Here is a 24,182-nt window from a genome sequence, read left to right on the forward strand (position 1 = left end):
GGATTATGCTTCTCCCGGCTTCTTCTCCTCATTTTTGCTCCCCACCCCCGCTCCCCACCAGGTGCCTGAAGGATGATGACCACGCTCCCGAATCCCCTACTGTGTCCACATGAACCAAGCTCAGACTCTCCTCAGACATGCAATGGGTTTGGAGACCTCCGCCTTCCAACCCAGCTAGGTAAAAATTGGAAAGCAAGCATTGACTCAGGGGTCCTCAAAGGACACCCGGGGCTCCCAGGGGGCTTGGGAAGACAGAACAGAACAGGTGCCTGAAGGCCTTTGGGAGGAATTCTACCACTTACTCTTTTTTTTTTTTTTTTTTTTTTTAATTAAAAACAAAACAAAACACGAAAACTCAAAATGCACAAAAATAAAAGGGTGAAACAGTTATACAAGTTTCAGGACAACTCTAAAACTCCTTTTAGGCGGCAGATACCATGGTTTGGGCACGGGCTCTTGAGGAACCCTTCGCCCCTGCAGTGGCTTCTCCCCGTGGCCTTCTCCGTGCACACGGGAAGCGGGCTGGCTACACACAGCGCCCCCAGGAGCCCTCAGGCCTTTGCAAAGCGGCAGTCAGCAGCGTGCGGGGGAGAGAAGGCACAGAGGAGGGGGGAGAACTCTGTTCCCAGTCTTTGAACATGGACCCAGACCCCAGCGACCCTCATCTATCTCTTTGAAAGATAGGGAGATAAACTGAAGGCCTGGGAAAATCACCGTGCAGCCCGGGCCAGGGTGCCCAGGATAATACTTCGGGATAACTGCGTTGTAGGAACCGGGGAATTGTAGGAAGCGTGTCCTCCCATCGGCGTGGCCAGGCCGGCGGGGCTGACTCCGGGGGACGTTCAGCAGGAAAGGCGGGTGGCGGTCTCCCTCTCGTTCTCCCTCTCGTCGCTCCCCGTCTCCTGGCCCGCGGTGCTGTGGAGAGGCGGTGTCGGAGGCTCCGGCCCCGGCTCAGAACGGGTATTGCGACACGTATATCCGCAGCCGGATCACGGAACTGCCTCTGAAGTTGATGACGGTGTTGACAGTGATCATTTCCAAGTCCAGCTGTATGTCCCGGGGCCCTTTGATGGGGCGTGTCATCACCAAGGTGGCACTGATGGGGCCTGTTTGCTGCGGACAGAATTGGGGACATTTGTTAGAGAAGGCCTGGCCAGCCTACAGGGGGTTGGGAGAGCTGGTCCTCAGACACAGCAGAGAAGGTGAGGAAAGCAGAGTTGTCCGTTGGGACACATGGCTTCCCACATGATCCCCACAGAAGGCTGGGTGGTCTGGCCGCAGCTCGATCCTGCAGCCCCAATCAGGGTGCTCCCCCTCACCTGCTCCTATCACACTGGAACCCCCACGCTCTGCCTGGGTTTGCCCACGCACCACCTGGCTCTTTCCTGCTAACTCTTAGGGTCTCACCGAGAAACATTGCTTCCTCAGAGGAGCCTTGCCTGCTTTCCTCAATCGAAGTCACCCCTCCTACTCACCCTCTGGACCCTCTGCCATTGCACCTGCTACTTTGCATAGAATGAGGAAGTATTCATCACCACGCGTCATCATCCACACTATTTCCTTGGACCACCTCCGACGTCCAGGTCCCCATTAGACCAGGAGCTCTGTAGAGTTCAGATCTACAGGGCTAGGTTTGTCACCACTGAATCCCCTAACAGCCCTGAGGTGCCGGCCACACGGTAGGTGTTCAGTAAACATGTCTTGAATGAAAGAACAAGTGATTGATGAAACAGAGTGATCTGAAGCTGTCACTTCACTTCTTGGGGCCCAGCTCCTAAGTCAATAGCCCCCAGAGCACCTTGGACTCTCAGGTCTTCTGCCTCCGTGGACTGTCCATGTTGCCTGGGGCACCTGTCATCTGTTTATGAGCCTCTGGGTGGTTTCCGTGCGCAGCCCTGCTGTGGCTCCTGTCTAGACACAGTCCTCACCCCCAGCTTCACCATTCGGGGACTCTTGCTGTGGTCCTAAAAATGTCACCTGAACTGTTCTCCTCCACTGAATCTTTTTCTGAAAGTCCTGAGGAGGGAGGGACAGCAGCCCGACATCAATCGAGCACTCACCATGCGTGAGGCCACTTAGATGCACATGTGCTTATGTAACCCTCATGGGAACCCTGACAGGCCTTGCTCCTCAGCGGGTGGTGGTCCCTGGACCAGCAGCATCGGCATCCTCTGGGAGCTTGTTAGAGAGGCAGGACCTGGGGCCCCACCGGTGACCTCCTGAGCCAGGATCTGTAGCTTCCCACAACCCCCAGGTGACTCACGAGCACACCAACTGGGAAGTGCCCATCTGAAGGCACAGACCCTGGCTACCATATTAAAGGGGTCTCATCATTTCCCCGTTTTATAAAAAGCAAACTGAGGCCCAGTGAGGTTAAATGATTGCTCAGGGTCACCCAACTAGTCAGGGGCAAAGCTGAGGGATTTCACTCAGGTGCTTCTGACTGCCATCTCCAGCCCTGTTTCACTGCACAATCACCAGAAGAGACTGGTGGGCACCACTGTGTCTCTCCTGCAGGAAAGATGCTCAGGAGTCAGTGAATGGCCACACGGTGGGCCCCTGGGAGGACACAAGGATACGCTGGACAATCACTTCCTGCGAGCTGCAGAGCCCAGCAACTGAAAGCAACCGTCTCTGCAACACCAAGAAGCTTGGCCACACCCGGCGTTTTATCCGTCTCCTATAAAGTTCTGGACATCTCCAAGCGCTCCACAGGCATGTCAAGGGTGGGGCTGGCAGACCGGTGCCAGCTGGGTACCGGGACCTCCACTGTCCACTGGTGCAACTTCCTCTTGGCATTAGCTCCCTCTGTTCACGTCAGCATCGGCGCAACTGGCACCTGCTCATGCAGAGGACGGCTCCGACTTCCTCGTCAGCTCTTGCAAAACCTAGGAGCCCTGGGCCAGGTCTTCAGCGGGCACAGCCACACAGGGAAATGCAGCATTTACATACGCAAATATCTCCCCGGCTTTTATTGTTTGCATGAACAAAGGCCAAGAGCTGAGAGCCCTGAGCTGTGGGTAGCCCTCTGGAGGGAGAGCTGCAGAGCCTGGGAGGGGGAATGGAACTACTGGACCCTTTCAAGTTGTTCCTTGGGGCTTTCCCAGGCAAAGCTTCCAATTTGGAAGTAACTACAGAGATCAGCAAGTCCTATCCCCCCCCCCACCCACCCACCCAACACCCCCCCCCCCCCCCCCCGGCTCAAACCTGCAGCAGCCGGAGAAAGGCCAGCCTCCAGGACAAGGGAGGACTCAAGGGCCTGCCAGGAGAGCAGAGAACAGCCCCCTACACCCCCTGTAGGCTTTTAGGGCAGAGTCAGGGCGTTAATGATGCAGGCCCTCTGAAAGCATCAGGTCATCGATGGGCTTGGTGGTCACTGGAAAATGATGATGGGGGTGGTGGTGGTGGTGGTGATAATGGTGACGATGGTAAAGGAGGTGGTGGGTGGAGGTGGTGGTATTGGTTGATACTATGCAGATCAGGTATAGTATCTTTCCTACATCTCTTATTTGGTCCTCCTAACCCTGCAGTGTAAGTAGGTCAAGTACACTAATTAAGGTTACAAAACTTGCACATGGCACTGGAGTGCCTGACTCACCAAGTCCTTCTCTGGCCACTCTGCTCAGTGATGAGGTCTCGGGACCTCTCCATTTCCTGCCGCCTCACAGCACTTACCCTACTTGAGAATCGCCACTTTGCATTGTAAATGTTTGCCTCCCCCTCAGTGTGGGCTCCTCAAGGGCAGAGGCTACATCCTGTTTGCTCCTGAGCTGTCCAGCCTGACACAACGCCACGCGCACGGTGGTGCTGAATTAACGTTGGTGACGGGAGAAGAAGGAGCGAGTTACAGAACGGCGTTGGCCCTGGACACTGAATGAGAGGCTGAGCGGCTGAAGGTTCCCCTTAAACCAGCTCGGACTTCTGCTGCGGGAGGAGGAGACGGTTCCACAGGATCCACAGGAACCGAGAGCACCTGGGAATCCTCCGATCCACCCTAGAGGTGGCCCCGGGGAGCCGGGCTCCGGACAGCGGGGCGAGAAGAGAGAGCTCCGGGCCGTTTTACCCTCGCCCAGCCCAGCTGTCTGATAAAAACCGTCACCCCGTGTCCCAGGCCCCGCGCTAAGTGCATGATCTCATCTGATCCCAGAGTAAACACTGCCGTCGTCCGTCTTCCCAGACGAAGCGGAGGCCCAGCAGGTTAGGCAACAGGCCCAAGGTCATGAGGGTGGCCCAGTGCAAGACGCCAAGGAGGCGGTCGGCCTAGCTCCGGAGCCCACGCTGCAGTGACTACGCTGTCACTTTCTGGTTTGTCTGTATACTCTCGTTTTTCTTCCATAAATATGCAAAAACAAAGTCATATAAAAATGAAAACAAAGTTTTAAAGAGAGCAGCAGCTCCTGGCCTCCTGAGGAGGGTGCTACCTGCTGGACAGCTTGGACACGAGTAAGCCGCCTTGTCCGTCTTCCTCCTCCCACGCCCGCGGCCTCGGCACAGGCTCCCTGCACTGAGCCTGTATTCATCCCTCGGAACCTTCCCAGCCAAGAGCCACCTCCCTGGCCCTCAGCGCTCCTAGCCACTCTCAGAGCAGGCCTGCGTCCCCTCCTCCCCTCAGCACCCTCTGAGTAAATACTAAAGAACGAGGGCCCTTCTCAACGTCCTCAGAGAGGGCACAGCTCCGTGCAGCTCAGCTGAGTGAGTTTCAAGGGGCCCTTAGCTACTGCGACAATCCAGGCAGCAGAGGGTGCTGCCAGGAACGCCCTCGCCCCTGTCCACCCCACCTGCAGGATAACCTTCCTCCCACCATCAGGCTCACAAGTCAATCACAAGGAACCTCTGGGTCTAGAGGGGCTTCAGGGGGTGGCATCTTGGGGAGCCCGATCTGGCCTAGACAAGACCGCCTTCTGCAGGTCTGCTGTTCTGTTGGGGGAAAAATATGGACGCAGGTGGTATCCACGAAGGTATTTTAACTCCCCAAGAGAAACATCGGTGTGTCCTCTGATTGGGGCCCCGGTGTCTGTCCAGATGAGAGAGGCCAGGCTGGAGAATGCCCGTGGGCGAGGCTGCCCACAGAAGCTCACAGCTGTGGGTTTCTGGTGGGCAGCTGTAGCTCACGGTTGGCGAGGAAGGGCAGACATAAACACAGCTCCGTCTTTTTCACCTTGTAGAAGCGCCTCTCCCCTCCCCTCCTCCCATCTCCTTCCAAAGCCCTTGACCTTGCTACATGGTCCTACAGATGTTGGCTTCACAGGCCCTGTGATCGCACGTGACCTGGCCCTCTTAGGGTCTTGCCAAAATCATGTGAGTGAGGAGGCAGGCAGGATGCCAGCACCTGGGACCTTTTTTAATCGATCGGTGGGTCGGTCGGTCGTAGCCTCTGTGTCTGAGGCCTCCCTGCTTTCGTTGTCGCATCCCCAGAGGTAAGGATTGGGAGGGGCTGCCAGGACTCGGGAGAGGAGAGGGAGAGAGCTCAGGCACATGGCCCTCTTGCAGGCCCTGGACCATCTGGCCTAAAAGTGGGTAAGCTCTCACGGCCTCTCTTTCTGAGGATCGCTGCCCACAGTGACTCCGGGGGACCACCTGCTGTATCTGTTAGAAATGCAGATTCCTGCGGAAACCGGTTTGGCTCAGTGGATAGAGCATTGACCTGCAGACTGAAGAGGTCCCAGGTTCGATTCTCATCAAGGGCATGTACCTTGGTTGCAGGCACATCCCCAGTAGGAGGTGTACAGGAAACAGCTGATCAATGTTTCTCTCTTATCGATGTTTCTAACTCTCTATCTTTCTCCCTTCCTTTCTGTGAAAAATCAATAAAATATATATATATTTTTTTAAAAAGAAATGCAAATACCTGGGGGGTGCTGCTCCCCCCACCCCCCCAAAAAAAAATTGATATCAGGTGCTAAGCCCTGGAACCTGTAAATATTACTGTTTAAGGAAGAGGAAACTGCGGGTGAGATGAAGATAAGGATCTTGCCACAGAGCGATTATCCTGGATTCGCTGGGTAGCCCTGAACCCAAACACAGTGTCTCTGTGAGAGACAGAGTGCTGCCCAGAGGCTGGAGTGATGTGGCTGCGAGATCAGCGATGCCAGCAGCCACCGGACCCTGGAGGAGGGACGGAAGGCATTCTCGCCTGGAGCCCCGGAGGGAACACGGCTCGGCCAACACGCCCTGTCCGCTCAGTGGAAGCGGTTTCAGGCTTTTGGCTCCTGAACGGAGTGCGAATAAATTTCTATTGTTTTGGGCCACCAAGTTTTTGGCAATTTCTTAAAGCAGCCACTGGAAACTGGCCTTCCAGGCCTCGGCCACCATATTTCGGATTATTCTGGATAATTCAGGTGATTCCAGATTTTCTGGAACCCACTTTTTGGGCCAGTGCCCCAATTATCACAGAAATGAGAAAAACATCTGAGCCGTGGGCTCTAAGAGGTGCCACCCCAGGTGGCCGGAGGTAGAGCTGCACTCTCTTTCTCTCTCTCTCTCTCTCTCTCTCTCTCTCTCTCTCTCTCTCTCTCTCTCTCTCAGCTAATATGGCAGCCCCATGGGGTTACTGGGCACTTGAAATACGGCTACTGCCATGGAAGAACCTGATTTATCATCTTGTTTCATCTTCATGGGTTTAAATTTAAAGAGACAGTGGCTACTGTGCCGGAGGCGCAGGCAGAGCCCACCTCCGCTGGGCATGCCTTTCTATTCACTGCAGCGTAGGTAGCAGAAGGCGGGGTGCTTTACAAACTCCTCTATTCCCAGGTTCTAGTTGTGCATAGTGGGCACTTGATAAGCGTTTGTCAAATGAGATGGATAAGAGGATATGCAAATGCCTCTTCCATGGAATTGTGGGAGGAAAGAGGCGGAAGGTTGCATCGTGGCCTAGTTTCTCGTGGCCCAGATGAGGATGCTGAGGCTCACGGGGGAGAAGTGGCTCTCGCGAGGCCATACAGAAAGCTACTGGAACAGCACCTTGAAGGCCTAACTCCCCTCCCCTCTCCTCTTCCCCCTCTACCCCAGCCCCTCCTAGCTGCACGCTGACCTGTCTCTAGAAGCACGTGCCAGGCTAGATGACAGGTTGCATGGCTGAAGACAGTGACCATCTGCCCGGCTGGCATGGCTCAGTGGTTGAGCATCGACCCATGAACCAGGAGGTCACGGTTTGATTCCCAGTTGGGGCCCATGCCCTGGTTGTGGGCTCAATCCCCAGTAGGGGTGTGCAGGAGGTAACGGATCCACATTTCTCTCTCCTCATTGATGTTTCTCTCTCTCTCTCTCTCTTCCTCTCTGAAATCAATAAAAATAAAAATATATATGCATTTTAAAAAGATAGTGACCATGGCTCGCCACCCTCTTACCCGCATATAGAATTCTCTGCCCTCATTCCCAGACTTGATCTGGAAAATGTAGTAAGCGCCGGGGTAGCGGGTCGTGGCTTGCATTTGGAAGATGTCAGCAGGAACGGAGCGCACGGACACCACGTCCATGTCCCGGTACAGGATGGTGAAGGGCTGGTCTCTGCAGCCGGTGTTCTCGGCGGGACACATGCAGCGGCTGTGGAGAGGGCGGATCGTGTGAGAACATGGCCAATCCTTCCCCGTGGCTGGCTGGAACTACTTCCCCGTTTAAAATGCGAAAAGGAGGCCGCCCCGTCTTTGTCTCCCAAATGTGGTAACTGTAGACGCCGCTGCCCCCGCCTCGCATTTAAAACCTCTCCTGCGTGTAGGCGAGCGCTCTGTTTCCTAGAGAATGGCCCGTTCCGGCCAATCAGATAGTCTTGTGACGGGCGGTATAACCCGGAGGTGTCTGGTTTTCAGAGTACTGGACCATTCTCGAATGCAACTGGCATCTGTCAATGTGTTCAGTCAGGGAAATGTGCCACCATGGCACAGCCCTTCACGTCCCAGCCATACACACTCACTGGGAAATGTTACTTCTTGTTTCTGTACAGAAAACAATGAATTCTCATCGTGAAGAAACCAAGGCCACTCCAGCCTTGTAGCCTCTGCACATGCTGTTCCTTCTGCTCTTCCACTCTCTGTCCCGTGAACTCACTTTCCCATTCCAACTCCAATGTCGTTTCCTCAGAAGGGCGTGTAAGCTCCCAGTCTAGACCGGGTCCAACTTGGTCTTCCATTTCCCCACTGTCTCCCCTCCCCGTTCATAGCACCTGGCACAGCCTGCAATAGTGCCCGCCTGTGTGACGGGTCGTCTAACGTCTCTCTCCTCCTCTACGTGAAGAGCAAAGCCCAGGGCACCCAGCGCTCTGTCTGGCTCACAACAGGATCTCAACTAGCACCTAAATGAATGTGTGGAAGCATTTTTAACGTTTTCTTCTTTGAGGCTGCATCGAAATTGCCAAGTCAAGTGTCCCCGGTGCCTCACGGTCACATTAAAATGTCATGTGTCACACGAAAAACGGTTTCCTAGGAGACGCTGGGAGGAGGGAGGGATGGATCCCAGCTGAAGAGAACCACAAACAGCTGGGAGCGGCGGCACGGAGTGGAGATCTGACAGGCGGGGCAGATCCGTCTGCGTGGCAATGGGAGCAATGCCCTCCACGTGCAGACAATGTGTGCGTGAAGGCCGGGAGGCGGGAAAGCCGGGGTAGAGGTGAGAGCATGCCCTGTTCAGGCTGGCAGGAGAACAGGGCACCTGGGCAAGGAAAGGACCTGGAAGAGGTGGCTGGGGTCTGACTGCACAGGGACGTGGAGGCAGGGGTCACTGGGCATTAGTGGTGGCCCGCCGGGGGCCCCACCGCCACACCAGCTCAGGGCTGCCAGCTGAACCCGGTCCATTTCCAGGCCACAGATAAGGGCAGCCTGGAGAAGCCCGGGGAGAACCGGGAACGGAAGGCTGTAGGAGTAAGTAACCCGGGCTCAGCTCTGCCACTAAGGGCTCTGGGACCAGAAGTACAAGACTCCTCTGCAGAGGGCTGCTTAGAAGCACAGCTCTGAGCAACAAGGGGGATCATGTGAGAACGTGGTCAATCCTTTCCAGTTGCTGGAAAGGGGCCTGTCCCTGCTTTGTCTTCTTTTGTCCTTTTTACAAGATTTTTTTTCTTTATTGATTAAGGTATTACAAGTGTCCTTATCCCCTCCTCTCCCCACACCCCCCGCAGCCCCCCACTCATGCCCTCACCCCCCTGGTGTCTGTGTCCAATGGTTAGGCTTATATGCATGCATACAAGTCCTTTGGTTGATCTCTCCCCCTTCCCCCCACCCTTCCCTGCCTTCCCTCTGAGTTTGGACGGTCTAATTGATGCTTCCCTGTCTCTGGATCTGTTTTGGTTCATCAGTTGATGTTGTTCATTATATTCCACTAATGAGTGAGATCATGTGGTATTCATCTTTCTTTTGTCAGTTTCGATCAGAGGGGGAAGCACACTGCTACGCCAGGGCCTCCCCTGAGATGCTGCACCATGGGCGTGCCCAGGGCATCCCAGGGTTAGGGCCGGGCGTGGCTCAGGGTGGTAAATGTGTCACCAGCAGAGAGGAGGACAGAAGATGTGCGTGTGTGTGTGTGTGTGTGTGTGTGTGTGTGTGTGTTCCTGAGGAGGAACTGGGATGGCTGAATGGGGACTAAAAGAGAAGAAACTCCGAGGAGCCCATACACACACACAGAAAACCACTGTCCGGTGCTGTCAGCTGTAGAGGTGGTCTTCCCTTTAGTTCTGGCCCCAGCTCTAGTGTTTGCATCTCGTGAGCTAGTGAACAGTGAACATCGCGACACTGGGAACGCGATTAAAGGACGCTAAGTATCCGGGTGCTGAGAACTTTCTGGTGACATGGCCTGCTCCTCGCTGCTCACAGCACAGTCCAGGGAGACTGTCTGTCTCTCCTGGGACCTTGTTGGAAAGCCAGGCCCTCAGGCCACCCCGAGCCCACTGAGTGGGGACCTGCCCTCTACCATGACCACCAGTGGGTCCAACGCACAAGACATCAGAGAAGCCCAAGCAAGAATCCAGAGCCAAGCTGTCAAAGGGAAAGAAAGTTCTCGAACTCTGCCTTTCCCTTGGTCAGACCCAGGAATCTTCCTGTAGCTCTGGCGTGCGTGGGGGAGTGAGTGAGGGCTGTGCTGTGTGTGCGGCTGGGGGGAGAGGGGACACAGGTCCGATCCCCTGGCAGGTGCATTCCTGCCACACTGGCACCTCCCAGACCAGGCCCCTCACCCTCGTCCCCATTTCCCAGGGGAAGCCACGACTCACTTGTCGCTGATCTGAATGTAGGGCTCTTCACAGCGGATGGGGTCGATGCACTTGAACCCCCCTTGCAGATTGTAGCAGGTCTGCTGCAGGGTGCACGTGTGGTTTCTGTGCTCGCACTCGTTGATGTCTGAAAGGCAGGGCGGTGTTCCCAGGTGCTGGCCCTGGGCCAGGGGGAGGGGTCCCCGAGGGTGGGGGCTGCCTGAGTCTGACTGCAGAGCTGCCTTGGCCTGGAGGGCAGCCCCTGGCCCCGTGGGGCTACTGAGCACTGAGAATGTGGCTGGCCCACGTGGAGATGTGCCCTGGTCAGTGGAAAAGACACACGAGACTCCGACAACTTAATACAAAAGAACGTACACTGTCTACTAATAACTTGTATTTGGAGCACATGTGGGAACATTTTGGATATATTGCATTACATTAAATGGAGTCTTAAAATTCATTTAACCTGTTTCTTTTCACTCTTTTATTTTTTTTAATATATTTTATTGATTTTTTTATAGAGAGGGAGGGAGAGGGATAGAGAGTTAGAAACATCGATGAGAGAGAAACATCGACCAGCTGCCTCCTGCACACCCCCCACTGGAGATGTGCCTTCAATCAAAGTACCTGCAATCAAAGAGCCCTTGACCGGAATTGAACCTGGGACCCTTCAGTCTGCAGGCCAACGCTCTAGCCACTGAGCCCAACCGGTTAGGGCTCTTTTCACTCTTTCAATGTGACTCCTGGAGAAATTTAAATCACATGCCTGGCTCCCATTTGTAGCTCATGTATCTGCATTGCTTGGCACTGCGATGGAGGGTTCTTGCTGGTGTTGGGGCAAGGCTGGTTCCAGAAGGCTGAAGTGGGTCAGCCGCTCAGCTACCCGCCTCCCGCACCGGCCCCAGTGGGTGGAGCCTGGGGCTGGACATTGAGCAAGTGCAGGATCTGAACAAGACCCACTCCCGACTCAGCACAGGGAGGTCTCAATGTGAGGTCTCCCTGGCATCCACTCTCTAGGAAGTCAGCAGAGAAAGGTTGGCCAGGAGGCCCCCAGGGGCCGTGAGAAAGCCTGGGCTCGGGCTGCTCAGGTCACAAGACGTCCTCGTTAGGTCGGGAGCAGCCCTCAGGGGGGCCGCAGATCTGCCCAGGGAGACAGGACCAGCCCTTGGTGGATGCCACCTCTCTCCGCAGAGTTCACTTACAGACGTGAGAGTGGCCATGTGCTTTCTGGGACCAAAGGATGCGTCCCAGGGCAGGAAGGCACCAGCCCAGGCACCCTGCCCGGAAAGTGTCCCTCTGGGAGCCACCAACACCCACTCATGCTCTCACCCCTGTCACCTTCCCAAAGCCGCACAGAGTCCCCAGGGAAGGCATTGAGCCAACCCTACCGCCCACCGCCCTCCACCAGGCCCCTCTGGCCGGCCTTACCCTGGCAGCTCCGGTTGTCGTCCAGCAGGATGTAGCCAGGCGGGCAGGAGCAGAAGTACGTGCCGGGCTGGTTCACACACTCGTGCTGGCAGAGGAACTCGGAGAAGCTGCACTCATCCATGTCTGGGGAGGTGGGGGGGTGGGGGAGAGACGAGTTACACCTGCTGTTATAATCACAGTCTCCCTGGAGGTGGGAACTCGGTGGCCGTCTACTCCCGCTTCCACACTCCCGGACACATGACAGCCTTACTGCTAAGAAGCTGCCAATTTGCTTCTTGAATATTTCTGGTGACGGGGAGCTCGTTACCCACTGAGGCAGCCCACTGATAGACGGACAGCTCTGTTAGGAAAGGATTTCCGGCAGGGAGGTGAACTCTCTCTCCATCGAGCTTCCCACTCCCTCTGCCTCTGGCCCTGCTACGCTGCTGGCTCCTTGTGCCCCGTGGGTGGATCTACCCTCCATCTCTGTCTGCTCGAAGGAGTTTTCTGATTACAGAGCTCTTCCTCAGAGCCCAAACATCACTCCCTGGGCCTGGTCTTTATAAGGCCAACTTGATTAATTGTCCCAAGTTGAGAAATAGCTTTATTCCTAAAATCACAACTAAAAGGGACACATCCAGAAAGCCAGGGAATGTCCATTATATCAAAACTTCACCATGTCCAGAAACCTCCTTGAGAGAGAAAACGCTCAAGTGGCTTGGGGGGGCGGCCGGCCTGCCTCCCTCGGGGGCCTCGGGCCTCTGAACCGGAGGCGGTGGCAGTGGCTGCCGAGGCAGGCGCTGCAGCGCAGCCAGCTCTTGGTCACACACGGAGTTTGGCAACAAAGCCTCTGTTTGGGCGTCATTCAATCAACAGGCCAAAGAAAACATGTTTTCATTTCATTTGTTGTTTCCCGAAAATTTGCTTTCACGCGTTTCCCCCTGTGACATGTCCTCGGATTGCTCTGGAACTCACAGGCCGCTGATGGCTGGAATCACCCCAAGCTGCTGTCAGCCAATGAGGAGCCTTCTCCACCATTGGATAATCTGGGTGTTACATGCCTGATGCCTCTCACGGCTTCCCATTCTCTCCCGGGATCTTCGGGTGACAGGTTAGGAGCCAGCAGGACTGGGATGCTGATTTGAACGCTAAGGCATGTGCAGGGAGATGCTCTTCTGCCATGGCCCCTCCCGCTCCCGGGGAGCCTTGTCCTAGTGGAGTCCTGTCTTTGGCCCCGCCCATCAGAGCAAAGTGGGTGCTCACTCTTCACAGGCTCCTGGACTGTGTACATGGCTCCCATTTGTGGCCCCATTCTGTCTCTATGGTCAGCAGTGCTGTGGAGATTTGTCACTTGGGGGTGTTGGGGTGAGGCAGGCCCAAGGAGGCTGAAAATGAGTCGGTGTGTAGACTTGGTGAAGACCTTCAGTAGAAGCAGTAGCAGCCCCTGGTGGTTCCTGAGACTTGCTATTATGTACCAGGCACCAAATGAAATGCTTTACCTGCCTCATCTGATTTCGTCCTCACCTCAGCCTGTGAAGGCAATACTATAGTAGCCATGTTTTACAGAGAAAAAAAATGGAGGTTCGGTAACTTAACTCAATTTCCAGATAATGACCAACCAGTGAAGTGGGGATCTGAACCCAGCCAGCCTCCAGATCCTATACTTGTCAACACCATCCTGTAAGGTCTCCCTGAGTCGATCATACTGGGAACTTAGTATGGATGGATGTGGGGAGTCCTGAGGTTGGGGGATATCCCACAAGCAGGGTGAGCTTCCACAGGGCAGCAAGGGGCCGTAACAGACACACTCAGGGTATCTTAGGGTCTGCAATCCCCAGACCGAAGAGCTGAAATCAAGCCCAGTTTCTGGCAGAGAGCATGCATGAGGCCCTTTTCACTCATCCACCTTAAAACCCACCATGGTTTCCGGGACCAGCTGGGCTTCCCCGATCCCCGGGGGATGAGGGACATGGATAAGAAGGGACTGGTGCCGCATGGAGGGGCCACACTAGCTGTGGTGACAGTGAGGGTAACGTTTCCTGGGGAGAGAAAGGGGGTAAGTGGAAGAGACGGGACATAAATCCCATGTCACATGCTATCCGAAGCCAGCCCTAAAGCCCTCGGTGTCCAGGGGTCACGGTCCCTCTAAGTCTGAAGAAGTTGGCCATTTTAGGTGAAGCTAGGCAACAGACAATCCCTGCCAAACCACCGAGGAGGTCAAGTGCTGGAAAAGACACTCAGAGAAACACGTTGTAATGACACTTAGCCACACCGACATATCTCATCCTGGCGACCACCCCATGAGGATGTTTGTTTTTCAATGAATGAGGAAACTGAGGCTCAGGGAGTGGCTCGGCCAGGGAAAGCACTACACAATAGAGCCAAAATTTGAACTCGGCTCCGTCTGGCTCCACCACACCACCTCTGTGGGTGGGAATACACCTCTGTGGATGTGCAAGCAATTCTAGAGACACAAATGGCCCCATCTCCCGATGCTAATCTTCCCACCAATTAGTTCCTTGGCCCCGATGCCCCAAAGAGTGCCATGCGGGAAACTGAAATCTAGGAAGAAAGCAGCTTGTCACGCCCGAGAGTATTTTATTACCGCTTCTGAGCTGACATTTAATCTGTGGAAGGCTCCCCGTCCCTGCCCTGGCTTTCCTGGCCCCTGGGAGAGGTACTCGTTTTTCCAGGAAACTCTGTCCCCAAACACTGCAGTCTGAGTGGAGTTCTCACATGGCCCCATCACGACCTGGGTCAGCTCCTGTCACAGTGAGACCCAGGATTAGGAAACGCTCCATCCTGCCAGACAGAAAGGCTTTCACACCCTAGACCAGTGGTCAGCAAACTCGTTAGTCGACAGAGCCAAATATCAACAGTATGACAATTGAAATTTCTTTTGAGAGCCACATTTTTTAAACTTAAACTATCTAGGTAATTAAGTTATTAACTTAATTAGGGTACTCCTAAGCTGGCCTCTGCTAAAAACTCAAGGGGCCAAAGAGCCGCACGTGGCTCTCCAGCTGAGCCGCAGTTTGCCGACCACTGCTCTAGGGCATGGCAGCCACTTGTTTTGAAAAATACAGAGAAGCATCATGAATTCGACCTGTGCTCATTTACAAGTAATGATGATGCCAAAAGTGGGTGGGTTGGAGCTTAATTCAACATTTACCAAACAACAAAAACAACAACAAAAATGAGGGTGGGAGACGAAAAAGACAGAAGAACAAAAGGAAGAGCTGTGCATGGCTCTGTGCAGGACGCTAATGAATTGGAGTTCGATGTGGTCCCTGTTTTCAAGGAGTTGACAAGAGTTTACAAATTTCTTATTACAAGAAATAAGAAGAGAATTAGGATAGAATCCACAGGCTAGCATGGGCAGAGAATCAGCTTCTCGAGCTTGGAAGGAATTTATAAAAGGCTCAACTAAGCCGCCACATCTATGTTCTCACAAGTTAAGGGCTCATTCATTTACTCTTCAGTCATTCATGCATTGATTTGGCAACTACTTATTTCATGCTCGCTGGGTGCCAGGCCTGGAGCTGGGCGCTGGGTATCTGTAGAGATTTTAGAATTTCACAGTGTTTGCCCTTACATACATGATCTCATTCTCCCCACACACCCCTCCTGACACGACCATATGAGATATACTGCTGTTCCCAGGTCACTGCCCTCTGTCAGCACCATCTGTGCTATCCCCAGGGCTTGAGTCAGTGCCGGGTGAGGACAGAGACCTCAAACCAACGTGAAAAACTGGGTGACCCCTCTCCCTCTGCATCTCCATCTCAGACTCTAAAAGGTGGCCCCATTGGTTTTTGCATTTGGCCTCACGGCCACCTTTCCAGAAGTGACTCATCCCTGCGTGGGGTGGTTGTGTCCCAAACTGGAGATGTTTCTGGGAAAGGAGAGGAAACAGCTGGGGAGGAAGCCCTGGACCTCCACCCCCCGACCTCTGCGCCCCTAGCACAGGTGGAGACCTCCGGGACTAAAGAAAACCCATTACCGCTGCAGCGCACTCCGTCATCCTCCAGTTCGTATCCCGGGTCACAGCGGCAGATGAAAGAGCCGTAGGTGTTGACGCAGGTCTGCACACAGGGATTCTCCGACGCACACTCGTTCACGTCTGTGGAAAGCCAAAGCACATCACTGACCGTTCCCAAACCACAACACGGGGCAGATCAAACGGCAACACAAGCTCCTGTGCCTGGGAGGCCAGGTCCACAGGCAGCGAGGCTCTCCACCTGAGACCTGTCAGACTGAGAAGTCAGCCCCCGCAACGTGTTCACTGAGGAATCAGGGGCTCCATCCATACGTCCCTCTGGAGTCCCGCAGAGGGAGGGATAGAAACAACACATATAGATGTCCTACACAAGTGTGTACATGTATATATTTATGCCTCCTAGGAAGTCCACTCTCCAAGGTCACCAACAGGAATTTCTAGGCAACCTCTGCTCTTTCCTGCTGCATGCCACATTCCATTCCCAGAACTCTCCCCTCACCCCCTCTGACATGGACATTTCAAGTAAACACACAGTGGCTGTGACAATTCTAATGATGACTCTACTTATTACTGCTATGGAACGAACTGTGCCCCTTCCCCTCTCCCCCCACTGCCCCTTTCCCCCCGGCCAAGCCCACATTGAAGCCCTAACTTCCTATGCCATGGCATTTGGAGCTGGGACCTTTGGGAAGCCCTTAAGTGTAAATGAGGTCCTAAGGGTGGGGACCTCCTGAGGGAATTGGTGCCCTTATAGAAGGAGACACCAGAGACTTGCTCTTGCTCTTGCTCTTTCTGCCAGGTGAGGATTCAGAGAGAAGTTAGCCAGCCACAAGCCAGGAAGAAAGCCCACGAAAGCCCCTGGCCATGCTGGCCCCTGATCTTATACGTCCAGCCTTGGGACCTGTGAGAAAATAAAGTTCTGTTGTTCAAGTCCCCCAATCTATGATACTGTGTCCGCCCGCGTCGGCTGAGACAATGATGCATAAATAACATCACGGATAATAACGGGACCTCACATTCGCTGAATCCTCGCAACAAACCTGCTTTAGGACCATGGCCCCGTGTTACAAGTTCAGTAGGTTACAGAGAGGACCACAAGAGGCGTAAGAAAACTGCTAGGGATGATGGGATGTTAATTATCTTGAGTGAGGTGATGGGTTCACGGGTGTATACATGAGTCAAAATTCATGAAATCACGTTCTTCGAACAGTGCAGTTCACTGTGCATCAATTATACAAGATGCTCACGTTTGTTTTAAGGCTGAGAGATGTACCCAAATACCCAGGCTAACAAGGGTGCAATTGTAACTGGAATAGGAGTTAAAGGTCTTTCAATAAACCCAAGATTCCTTCTGCACAGCTGATGGAGTCGGGGAGGGGGACTGGGGAGCCCCCTCCCGCACTAGCCTTGCCTGCCCCGCTTAAAGCTCACTCTCTCCCATCCTCCTTACGCCAGTGACCAGAGTTCCAGCCGAGGGAACTTCTGTCCTCCTCAAACGTCCCGGCAACCCTCTTAAGACTATGAATAGAGATTTGAGTGTTTTCAGAGTCAAAAGCCTTCACAGTGAGTAGCTTTGAGCAGCTTTTCTTAAAGGGGAGGAATAATCCCATGCCCAGATACTTCCTGCTTCCTGGAACCCCTTGGAGTATTTTAGAGAAAGAAAAATAATAGTTGGTCATGCAGGGTGGGTCCAGTGAGATACGCGTGTCCCCTGGTGCCCACGGGGGTTTGAAGGCCCTCCGCCCAGGGGCCCAGGAAAACGTGGTGGCGCCAGCCTGTGGAGGGCAGGTCCGGGCAGGACGGTGCCGGGGAGCACGAGGGCTGACGCTAGGCACATGGAGATGAGCGGGCGTCAGTCCCACCCTCCCTCTCAGCTGTTTCTGCGGAGCAGCAGGACCCAAGGGATCTTGTCCCGGAGCCCTGGCTGCCCTCTCCTGCCGGCCCGGGAGCCACACATGTCCTAAGCCCTCTGGGTCCCGTGGGAACAGATTGCACCGGCTCCACTGCTGGACGGGAGGACTGGGCCCTTGGTCTCTGCTCAATTCCGCCACCACCTGGCTGTGGCACCGGCCAAATTGCTTCACCTCTTGGCTCCTTGATTTCCTTGTTGGTGCAGAGAGCCACAAACACCTGCCCTGTCTCCCTCGTTAAGGCCAGTGCTGGGATTCAGTGAAATGAACAGATGGGACAATGTTCCGTGCAGTTCGGAACATTCGTGTCACCAGCGGGCCCAGCTGATGCAACATCCCAGTGGCCCAGTGCCCGTGCCCAGGCCTGGGTGCTGTGCCTGCTGCCAGACTTGGCACCGCCAGGCGTATTATCTGCTCCTGGTCACAGGCCCGTCCCTGAGAGGCTCAGGACACATGGGACTTTGGCCTCTGCTGCGCCTGGCTGTTCCTCAGGGGGTGTCGGGTGCACCAAGCCAGACTCTAGGGGGAGGGGGGAGGGAGAATGGAAGACTTGGGCTGGCACGTCAGCCTTGGCATGGAGACGCCTGCATTTGCCCTGAGCTGCTTATCACAGCAGCGAGGGAGCCAGGCGCCCGCTCCTGCTCCAGGGACAAGGGAGGGCCTTGCTCTATCGGCCCCTGGACCGCCCCGTCTCCACTCCCAGCAGAAAATGACCTCTGCTGGCGAGAGGAGACTTGCTGGAACAATCAGCAGAGCCAGCTCTGGAGGGGAGCCTTCCAAAGAGGCCAGGATCGCGCTCTTTTCAGGCCGATGCCTTCCTGTTTACCCAACGATTTAGATACGATTAAATGGAGACATAATATCCTCCAACCAGCTGGCCGGGAGCCCGCCAGCCAGGCCTCTGGTGGTGTGACAAGGAAATGGGCCCTGCGAACGCTGGTGGCAGCTCCAGACAAAGACCTCATTCTGAGTCCCGGCACGGCCTCCACCCTGGCCGGAGCAGCTGCCAGCGCCCGGAGGCCCGGCCGGGGGCTGGGGCGGGCGGCCAGGCCGGGCGGGACCTGCGCTAATTCCTCGAATCTTAAATCCCCCATTCATTTCCTGAGCACGAGAAACCTGCAGATGGAAACCACAACAGGCACGGGGATTGTTTTCCTTACTTATCAGTGCTTGAAGCGATCATGTGAAAACCAGAAAATGCCTCCGTTTCGTGTTGTTTCTGTGAGGAATGCTGAGTGGTAGGGGAAGTGACCGCCACCACCAGACTCTCTGCTAAGTAACAGGCCCTCCTGGCGTAGGCTGGAGGGAAACTGTATCAAGAGGCACCGAAAGTGTCCGTGAAACCCCTGCATAGCGTGTGCGTGTTTATCTCGCCCTTCATCCAGGGTCAGGCCAGGCGCTCTTTCCGACCACCCTCCTCGGGCCCAGGAATTGGACTGAGGCTGCAGGATATGCAAGAACATGGCTGAGGAGCCAAGAGAGCCGGCAAGGCTGCTGCTGGACAGCAGACAGAGACGCCAGCCCGTGAAACCGTAGCTCCCAGCTGACGGATGACTGGGGTTCTCACTCCAGCGATGCCCAGAGCCCTCCTTGACATGTACCATGCAGCCTCAGCTCAGGTCCCGGGTTTCTGTCAGCAAGGAGATGCTTGGGCAGGGACACTGGGTGGGAACACGCTCCCACGGCGGCCAGAGGCGCTGTCAGGCTAGGCAGAAGACAGCCTCTTGTGTTTCACGGCGTGTTCGCGTTCCCGCTCACGTCGCATACCTTGGCAAGACCTTCCATCCTCGTTGAGGGTAAAGCCGGGGTTGCATGTGCAGGAATAGGATCCAGGAACATTCGCGCACAGCTGCTGGCAGTAGCCATAGCGACATTCATCAATGTCTGGAAACAGAAACACGCAAGGTAAGACAGTTCTTCTCCATCACAATGCCCCCCCGAGCGTCAGTACAGCCCATCCCTTCTGGAGAGAGATCTCGAAGGGAAGCCAAGGAGAACCAATGCCAAGACCAGACCTACTACGTGTCAGGGCTGGTGATACTCTCTGGATTCCAAGGCTCAATCTCCCTATAATCCCCCCCAACCCATCTTGGTCCTATGAACACCTGAACCTATCTTGAAAGTTGTAGAGGAAAATCTTGCGTAGAGTGGGCAAGATGGCCTCTAAGGTTTTATCCACAGTGAGAGTCCAGTTTACGATTGTATATAAATGTTTCCTTGCCTAGGAAGGGACTAGCTCAAAGTACGAGAAGAATCTATAGCCTTGCTCCAATAGATTCCTCATCAGCTCCGTCCACCATGCCCATGCCCAGGGGTCAGGAACAAGAACAAGTGTGGGGGAGGACGAGCTGGTCACACTACAGTCTGGAGACCCACGGATCCAGTAACACCAGGACCCTGGAGCTCACCGGCAATCTCCTCCTTGCACTAGAGTGGACATACAACTCGGGCTAAACACATCTCTTCCGAGCCATGGCTGGTCTTTCCTGAGCAAGCCACTCTGCAAACGAATGGATCCTTTTTAGCAGAGTCAGCCATCTGACCTCCCTGCCAACGTGGACCAGCCATGGGGAGCCTGGGGTCACCCAGGAAGCACTTCTCGACTCCCCACCCCAAGTTGATGGGCTGGAAAATTCACTCCTGTGAGATAGGATGTCTTGAACGAAGCCTACAGGTAGAGACAGAGTCCTCACCTATGCAGGCACCTGCCATGACCGACCGATCTGACTAGCTGTAACTGGTTCTTACCTCAGCTCCATCTCCTGTGGTCGGCAAACTGTGGCTTGTGAGCCTCGGTTTGCCGCTCAGTTGACTAATGAGTTTGCCGACCGCTGCCCTAACTGACTCACATCTCTCCCTGGCACCCTGGTTCCCAGGGTCCATCTGGTACTCCAGAGGCCAATTATGAACCTCAGTCCTTGTGTCTAGTTCCTATCACCTGCTGCCAGAAAGAACCCCACGTCCACCTCACCCATGGGCAACCCAGTGGTCGGCAAACTCATTAGTTAACAGAGCGGCAAACCACGGCTCTCGAGCCACGGTTTGCTGACCACTGGTCTGACCTTCCTCAGGGGCTGTGCCTTGCTCCTGTGCTTCTGTTTGACCTCTGAGTCCCAGGTACTTCCACCCTGGCACACACCCCTGCCCACTGGGTGCTTGGCAGCTCCTGCTTAGCAAGCACACGGACTTGTACAGAGGCCGGCGTGCCTCTTCCCAGGGTGCAGTTGGACACATCACCAAGGACAGGGAGGCAGCAGGGAAAGGAGAGGACATCTTAGGGGCCCTGGGAGGAAAGGCAGCCCCCAGCCCCTTCTTTTTCTCTAAAAACAATGCCTCCAGAGGAGCCCAGAGTGGGGGGCAGACACAGCTATGGAACTGGGGTCACTGGGGTCACTGTGTTCTTAAAGAGAAAGAGAAGTTTGGCCTGAGGATGGCAAGCGTTCAGCCACCGTTAGAACGTAAAGTGCATGTGGCACCAGGCAAACCCAGAGCCTCCTGGGGGAACCATGGACAGACTCCAAGGTGGGGGCCGCCTCCACTCCAGGGGAGCCCCTCCCAAAGCTGCACCCTCGGGAGCCAGGGACCTCCCTCCCAGGTGGAGGAATGTCCCAGTGTCTGGCCACCCTCAGATCAGAGGGGTTTCCTCTGTATAATCAGCCCAGCCTGTGTGTCCCCCGCACCTGATCCTCCCTTGCGCCCCCTGGTGGTGGGAAGTAACTGGACCGAAGAACAGGAGATGGGTTACAGACCTCATTCACTTGATCCAAAATGTCCCTCCTCTTTTGAGTCTCCGTTTCCAACTCCATAAAAGCTGAATGACATAATATCTAAGGTCCCTTCCAGCGCCGAAATCCTACATATTAAGTTCCTGCACAAATAACTCACAATGCTGTGCTTATGTTCAAAGCAGCGGCATCAGATTTTCCATCATAGCGGAGGTTGGTTGAAATGCACTGCGACCATCACATTCACAAATGCCCGTGTGCAGCCAGCGCTTTGGTGCATGTCTGGACAGGGGACCCGCGCCAAGTCTAGGCTGGCTTATCGGGCCCCCAGAAGGCCGCAGACAGGGCCCTGGGGCCGACCTCAACGCAGTCTCAATCAGAGAGACTTGGAAAAGAGAACCTTCTTTTTATGTTTCCATGATGTCGTGTGGGTTTGTTTCTCAGCTCCTCCAGGGCTGACTCTGGGGCAACGGGACCGCGTCTCAGAGAACTGAAACTGGCAGGGCCGCCCCGAGAAGACAGCACAGCAATCACACCCCAGAATAGAAATTGAACTGACAGCGAGAGAGGGCTATGAATTCATTCACTTGGCGAGACTGAACACTACAGGGGAAGAAAGGAAAATCACCCTCCAGTGAAAATAAACAGGGCGATCATAGAGCAGATGCCAGCTGCAGAAACAAAACTCTCAGTTGGGACGGCTGGCTCCTGAGTTGGAAAAAGAAAGCCAGCCTGCGGGGTGGGCATGATGGGGGGTTGGGAGGAGACGGGGTTAGCGCAGAATCTGCTGACCCACACGGGAGAGCTGGGACTTCTCTGTGGCCGAGCAAAGCGTGCCCTTCTCTCAGCACGAGTTCTAACGAGGACAGGTTAGTTCTCACCTCCGCCCTCCCCCGCCTTGGCGATGAGCGTCCTGAAGGCGGGAAGAAGCTGTAGGTAAAACCGAACAGGAGCCTTGCAAATAAATTTAAAAATTCAGACAATGGCATGGCGGAGATGGTGACAACTGATTTTAAAAGGTGGTGTGGCCCTGGCTGGTGTGCTCCGTGGTGAGAGTGTCGGCCTGCACACCAAAGGGTCGCAGGTTCAATTCCTGCTCAAGGGTACTTACCTCGGTTGCGGGTTCATTCCCTGGCCCCAGTCAGGGAGTATGCAGGAGGCAACCAATCAATGGGTCTCTCACACATCAATGCTTCTCTCCCTCCCTCCCTCTCTCTCTCTCTTTTTTCTCTTCTCCCCCTCCCCCTGGCCTCCCTCCCTTCCATTCTCTGTAAAAGTAAATGGGAAAATATCCTCAGGTGAGGATTAACAGCAAGGAGAAACAGAGAGGTATTGAAACATGTAGGTGCATAGCCTTGTACCCCCACTCCGGCCCCCTGCAAAGGCCACCCAGCGATGCCCACTTCACAATGACCCTGGAAGCCATTAACTTCCAAGAGTCCCTGTGCGCCCCCAAGAGCTGTTACCTAAGCACTGGCCTTCCAGGAGCCAGTAGCCTTCGGTGCAGGAGCAGGTGTACCCTCCCTCGGTGTTGATGCAGATCTGGGTGGGGTTGCACTGGTGGGAATCCGTCGCACACTCGTCCACATCTGTAACACAAACATATTCCGAAGAATGTCCCCTCCATCAGCGGAGGGCCCCGGAGCCACCAGAGGTGCCAGCGGCTTGCTTGTCTGGCTGGGAGGCAGTCGATTGCATGCCTAGGTTCTAGCCAAAGAGATGGAGCCACTTCCAGATGGGTGCCCCTGGGGGACACTGGCCTTTCATGGAGCCAGTCTGCTGCCCAGAAACCCACCGAGGGAAGTGGCCAAGAAGAGAACTCACACCCGTGGGCTCTGTTCCGCCACCCCAGCCCGTGGTTTCCTGGAAGCAGGGCACCTTGACAATGACCATCACTTGATTTAGAAATGCATTTTGTTTAGGTTTCTCCTTTCGCCAGTTATGTGGGGGGGTCTTTTGGGGTCTCTGTTGTGTGCACAGAGCTACGACACCTCTGAGGACATTCGAGAAGGAAAAGAGGTGCCCCTGCCAAAGGAAGGCTGGCATCGAGTCACTGGTTGGATCCGTCCACGAACATCTCTCAATCTGAGGTTCCTGCCCCTTAGAGATGCTTCATGGAGCCCCCGGCGCTCCCTCCTCTCCTGTGGCTGACCTCTGTGCCCACTGCCCACACCGGGCTGGTCTACACCGCTTCATGCCCATCGCTGGCTGGCTGGCTGTAGTCACTTGTGTCCAAGGCAGTCCCGTCTTCATTGAGAGCGACAAAGCATACAGATCAGGCTGTAGTCATAGTTCTCAAGACATCCGGTGAACACATTCAGCCTCAAAACGATTTCAACCGAAATGGATTTCTCTTTCTGTCTCCCATGCTGTGTTACAGGGGGAGCATTCAGATCCTATAATGGGACCTCCTGACCCTGCCCTCTCTCCCTTTGACCTCAAGCCCTGGCTCCGCCTGGCCTGATCCCAACGTCTTTCCTCCTGCCCATGCTGCCCTCGCCCTCCGTCCCTTCTGTCCGCTCCTCACTGCAGTTCCTCCCGCCTCCCGCCTCCCGCAGCGGGCCATCGCAGAGCTGGAAATAACATCGGAAGCAGCAGTTCTCTGAGCTGTGTCGTGTGCCGGGCCCTCACAGACGTTAGTGTGTGTATCCTCACACTCGCCCTGCGGATGGGCTTGTCATCCCCATCCTACAGACGGGAAAACTGCACTGAAGGAGCTCCCCAGCCTAGCCCAGGCCTCCCTAATCCACATCCACCCCAGGCGGTCACCCCGCCCCTGGGCCTGGCAGGGCCAGGAGGGAGCTGGCACACCTGGCTGCCTGGGGACCGCACTGGGCTGTCGCTGCCTTCTCCTGCCTCTCCTGGAAAACTGTCTGCCTCCGGATGCTGCCTGTTGCAGACTGTGGTGGGAGTGGGGGCACTAGGGGCCCTACAGTGGGAGCTCCCTGAGAACAGGGGACTTCCAT

General features: G+C 55.0%; 1 protein-coding gene across 2 annotated transcripts in view; it reads right to left on the reverse strand.

Annotated features, from left to right (window-relative positions):
* Positions 1-672: 672 nt before the first annotated feature.
* Positions 673-24,182, reverse strand: part of FBLN5 (fibulin 5) — a 69,151-nt gene continuing 45,641 nt past the window's right edge. For both annotated transcript variants that reach the window (XM_036411601.2, XM_036411600.2), the window contains exons 5-11: positions 22,683-22,805; positions 19,259-19,375; positions 15,585-15,704; positions 11,603-11,725; positions 10,196-10,322; positions 7,347-7,542; positions 673-1,113 (exon numbers count right to left, since the gene is read on the reverse strand). In XM_036411601.2, the coding sequence (XP_036267494.1) occupies positions 952-1,113; positions 7,347-7,542; positions 10,196-10,322; positions 11,603-11,725; positions 15,585-15,704; positions 19,259-19,375; positions 22,683-22,805 (968 nt within the window). In that variant the 3' untranslated portion in view covers positions 673-951. The remainder of the gene's footprint in view (positions 1,114-7,346; positions 7,543-10,195; positions 10,323-11,602; positions 11,726-15,584; positions 15,705-19,258; positions 19,376-22,682; positions 22,806-24,182) is intronic.

Source organism: Pipistrellus kuhlii, unplaced genomic scaffold (genome assembly GCF_014108245.1).
Source record: "Pipistrellus kuhlii isolate mPipKuh1 unplaced genomic scaffold, mPipKuh1.p scaffold_m20_p_41, whole genome shotgun sequence".
NCBI classification, from domain to species: domain Eukaryota; kingdom Metazoa; phylum Chordata; class Mammalia; order Chiroptera; family Vespertilionidae; genus Pipistrellus; species Pipistrellus kuhlii.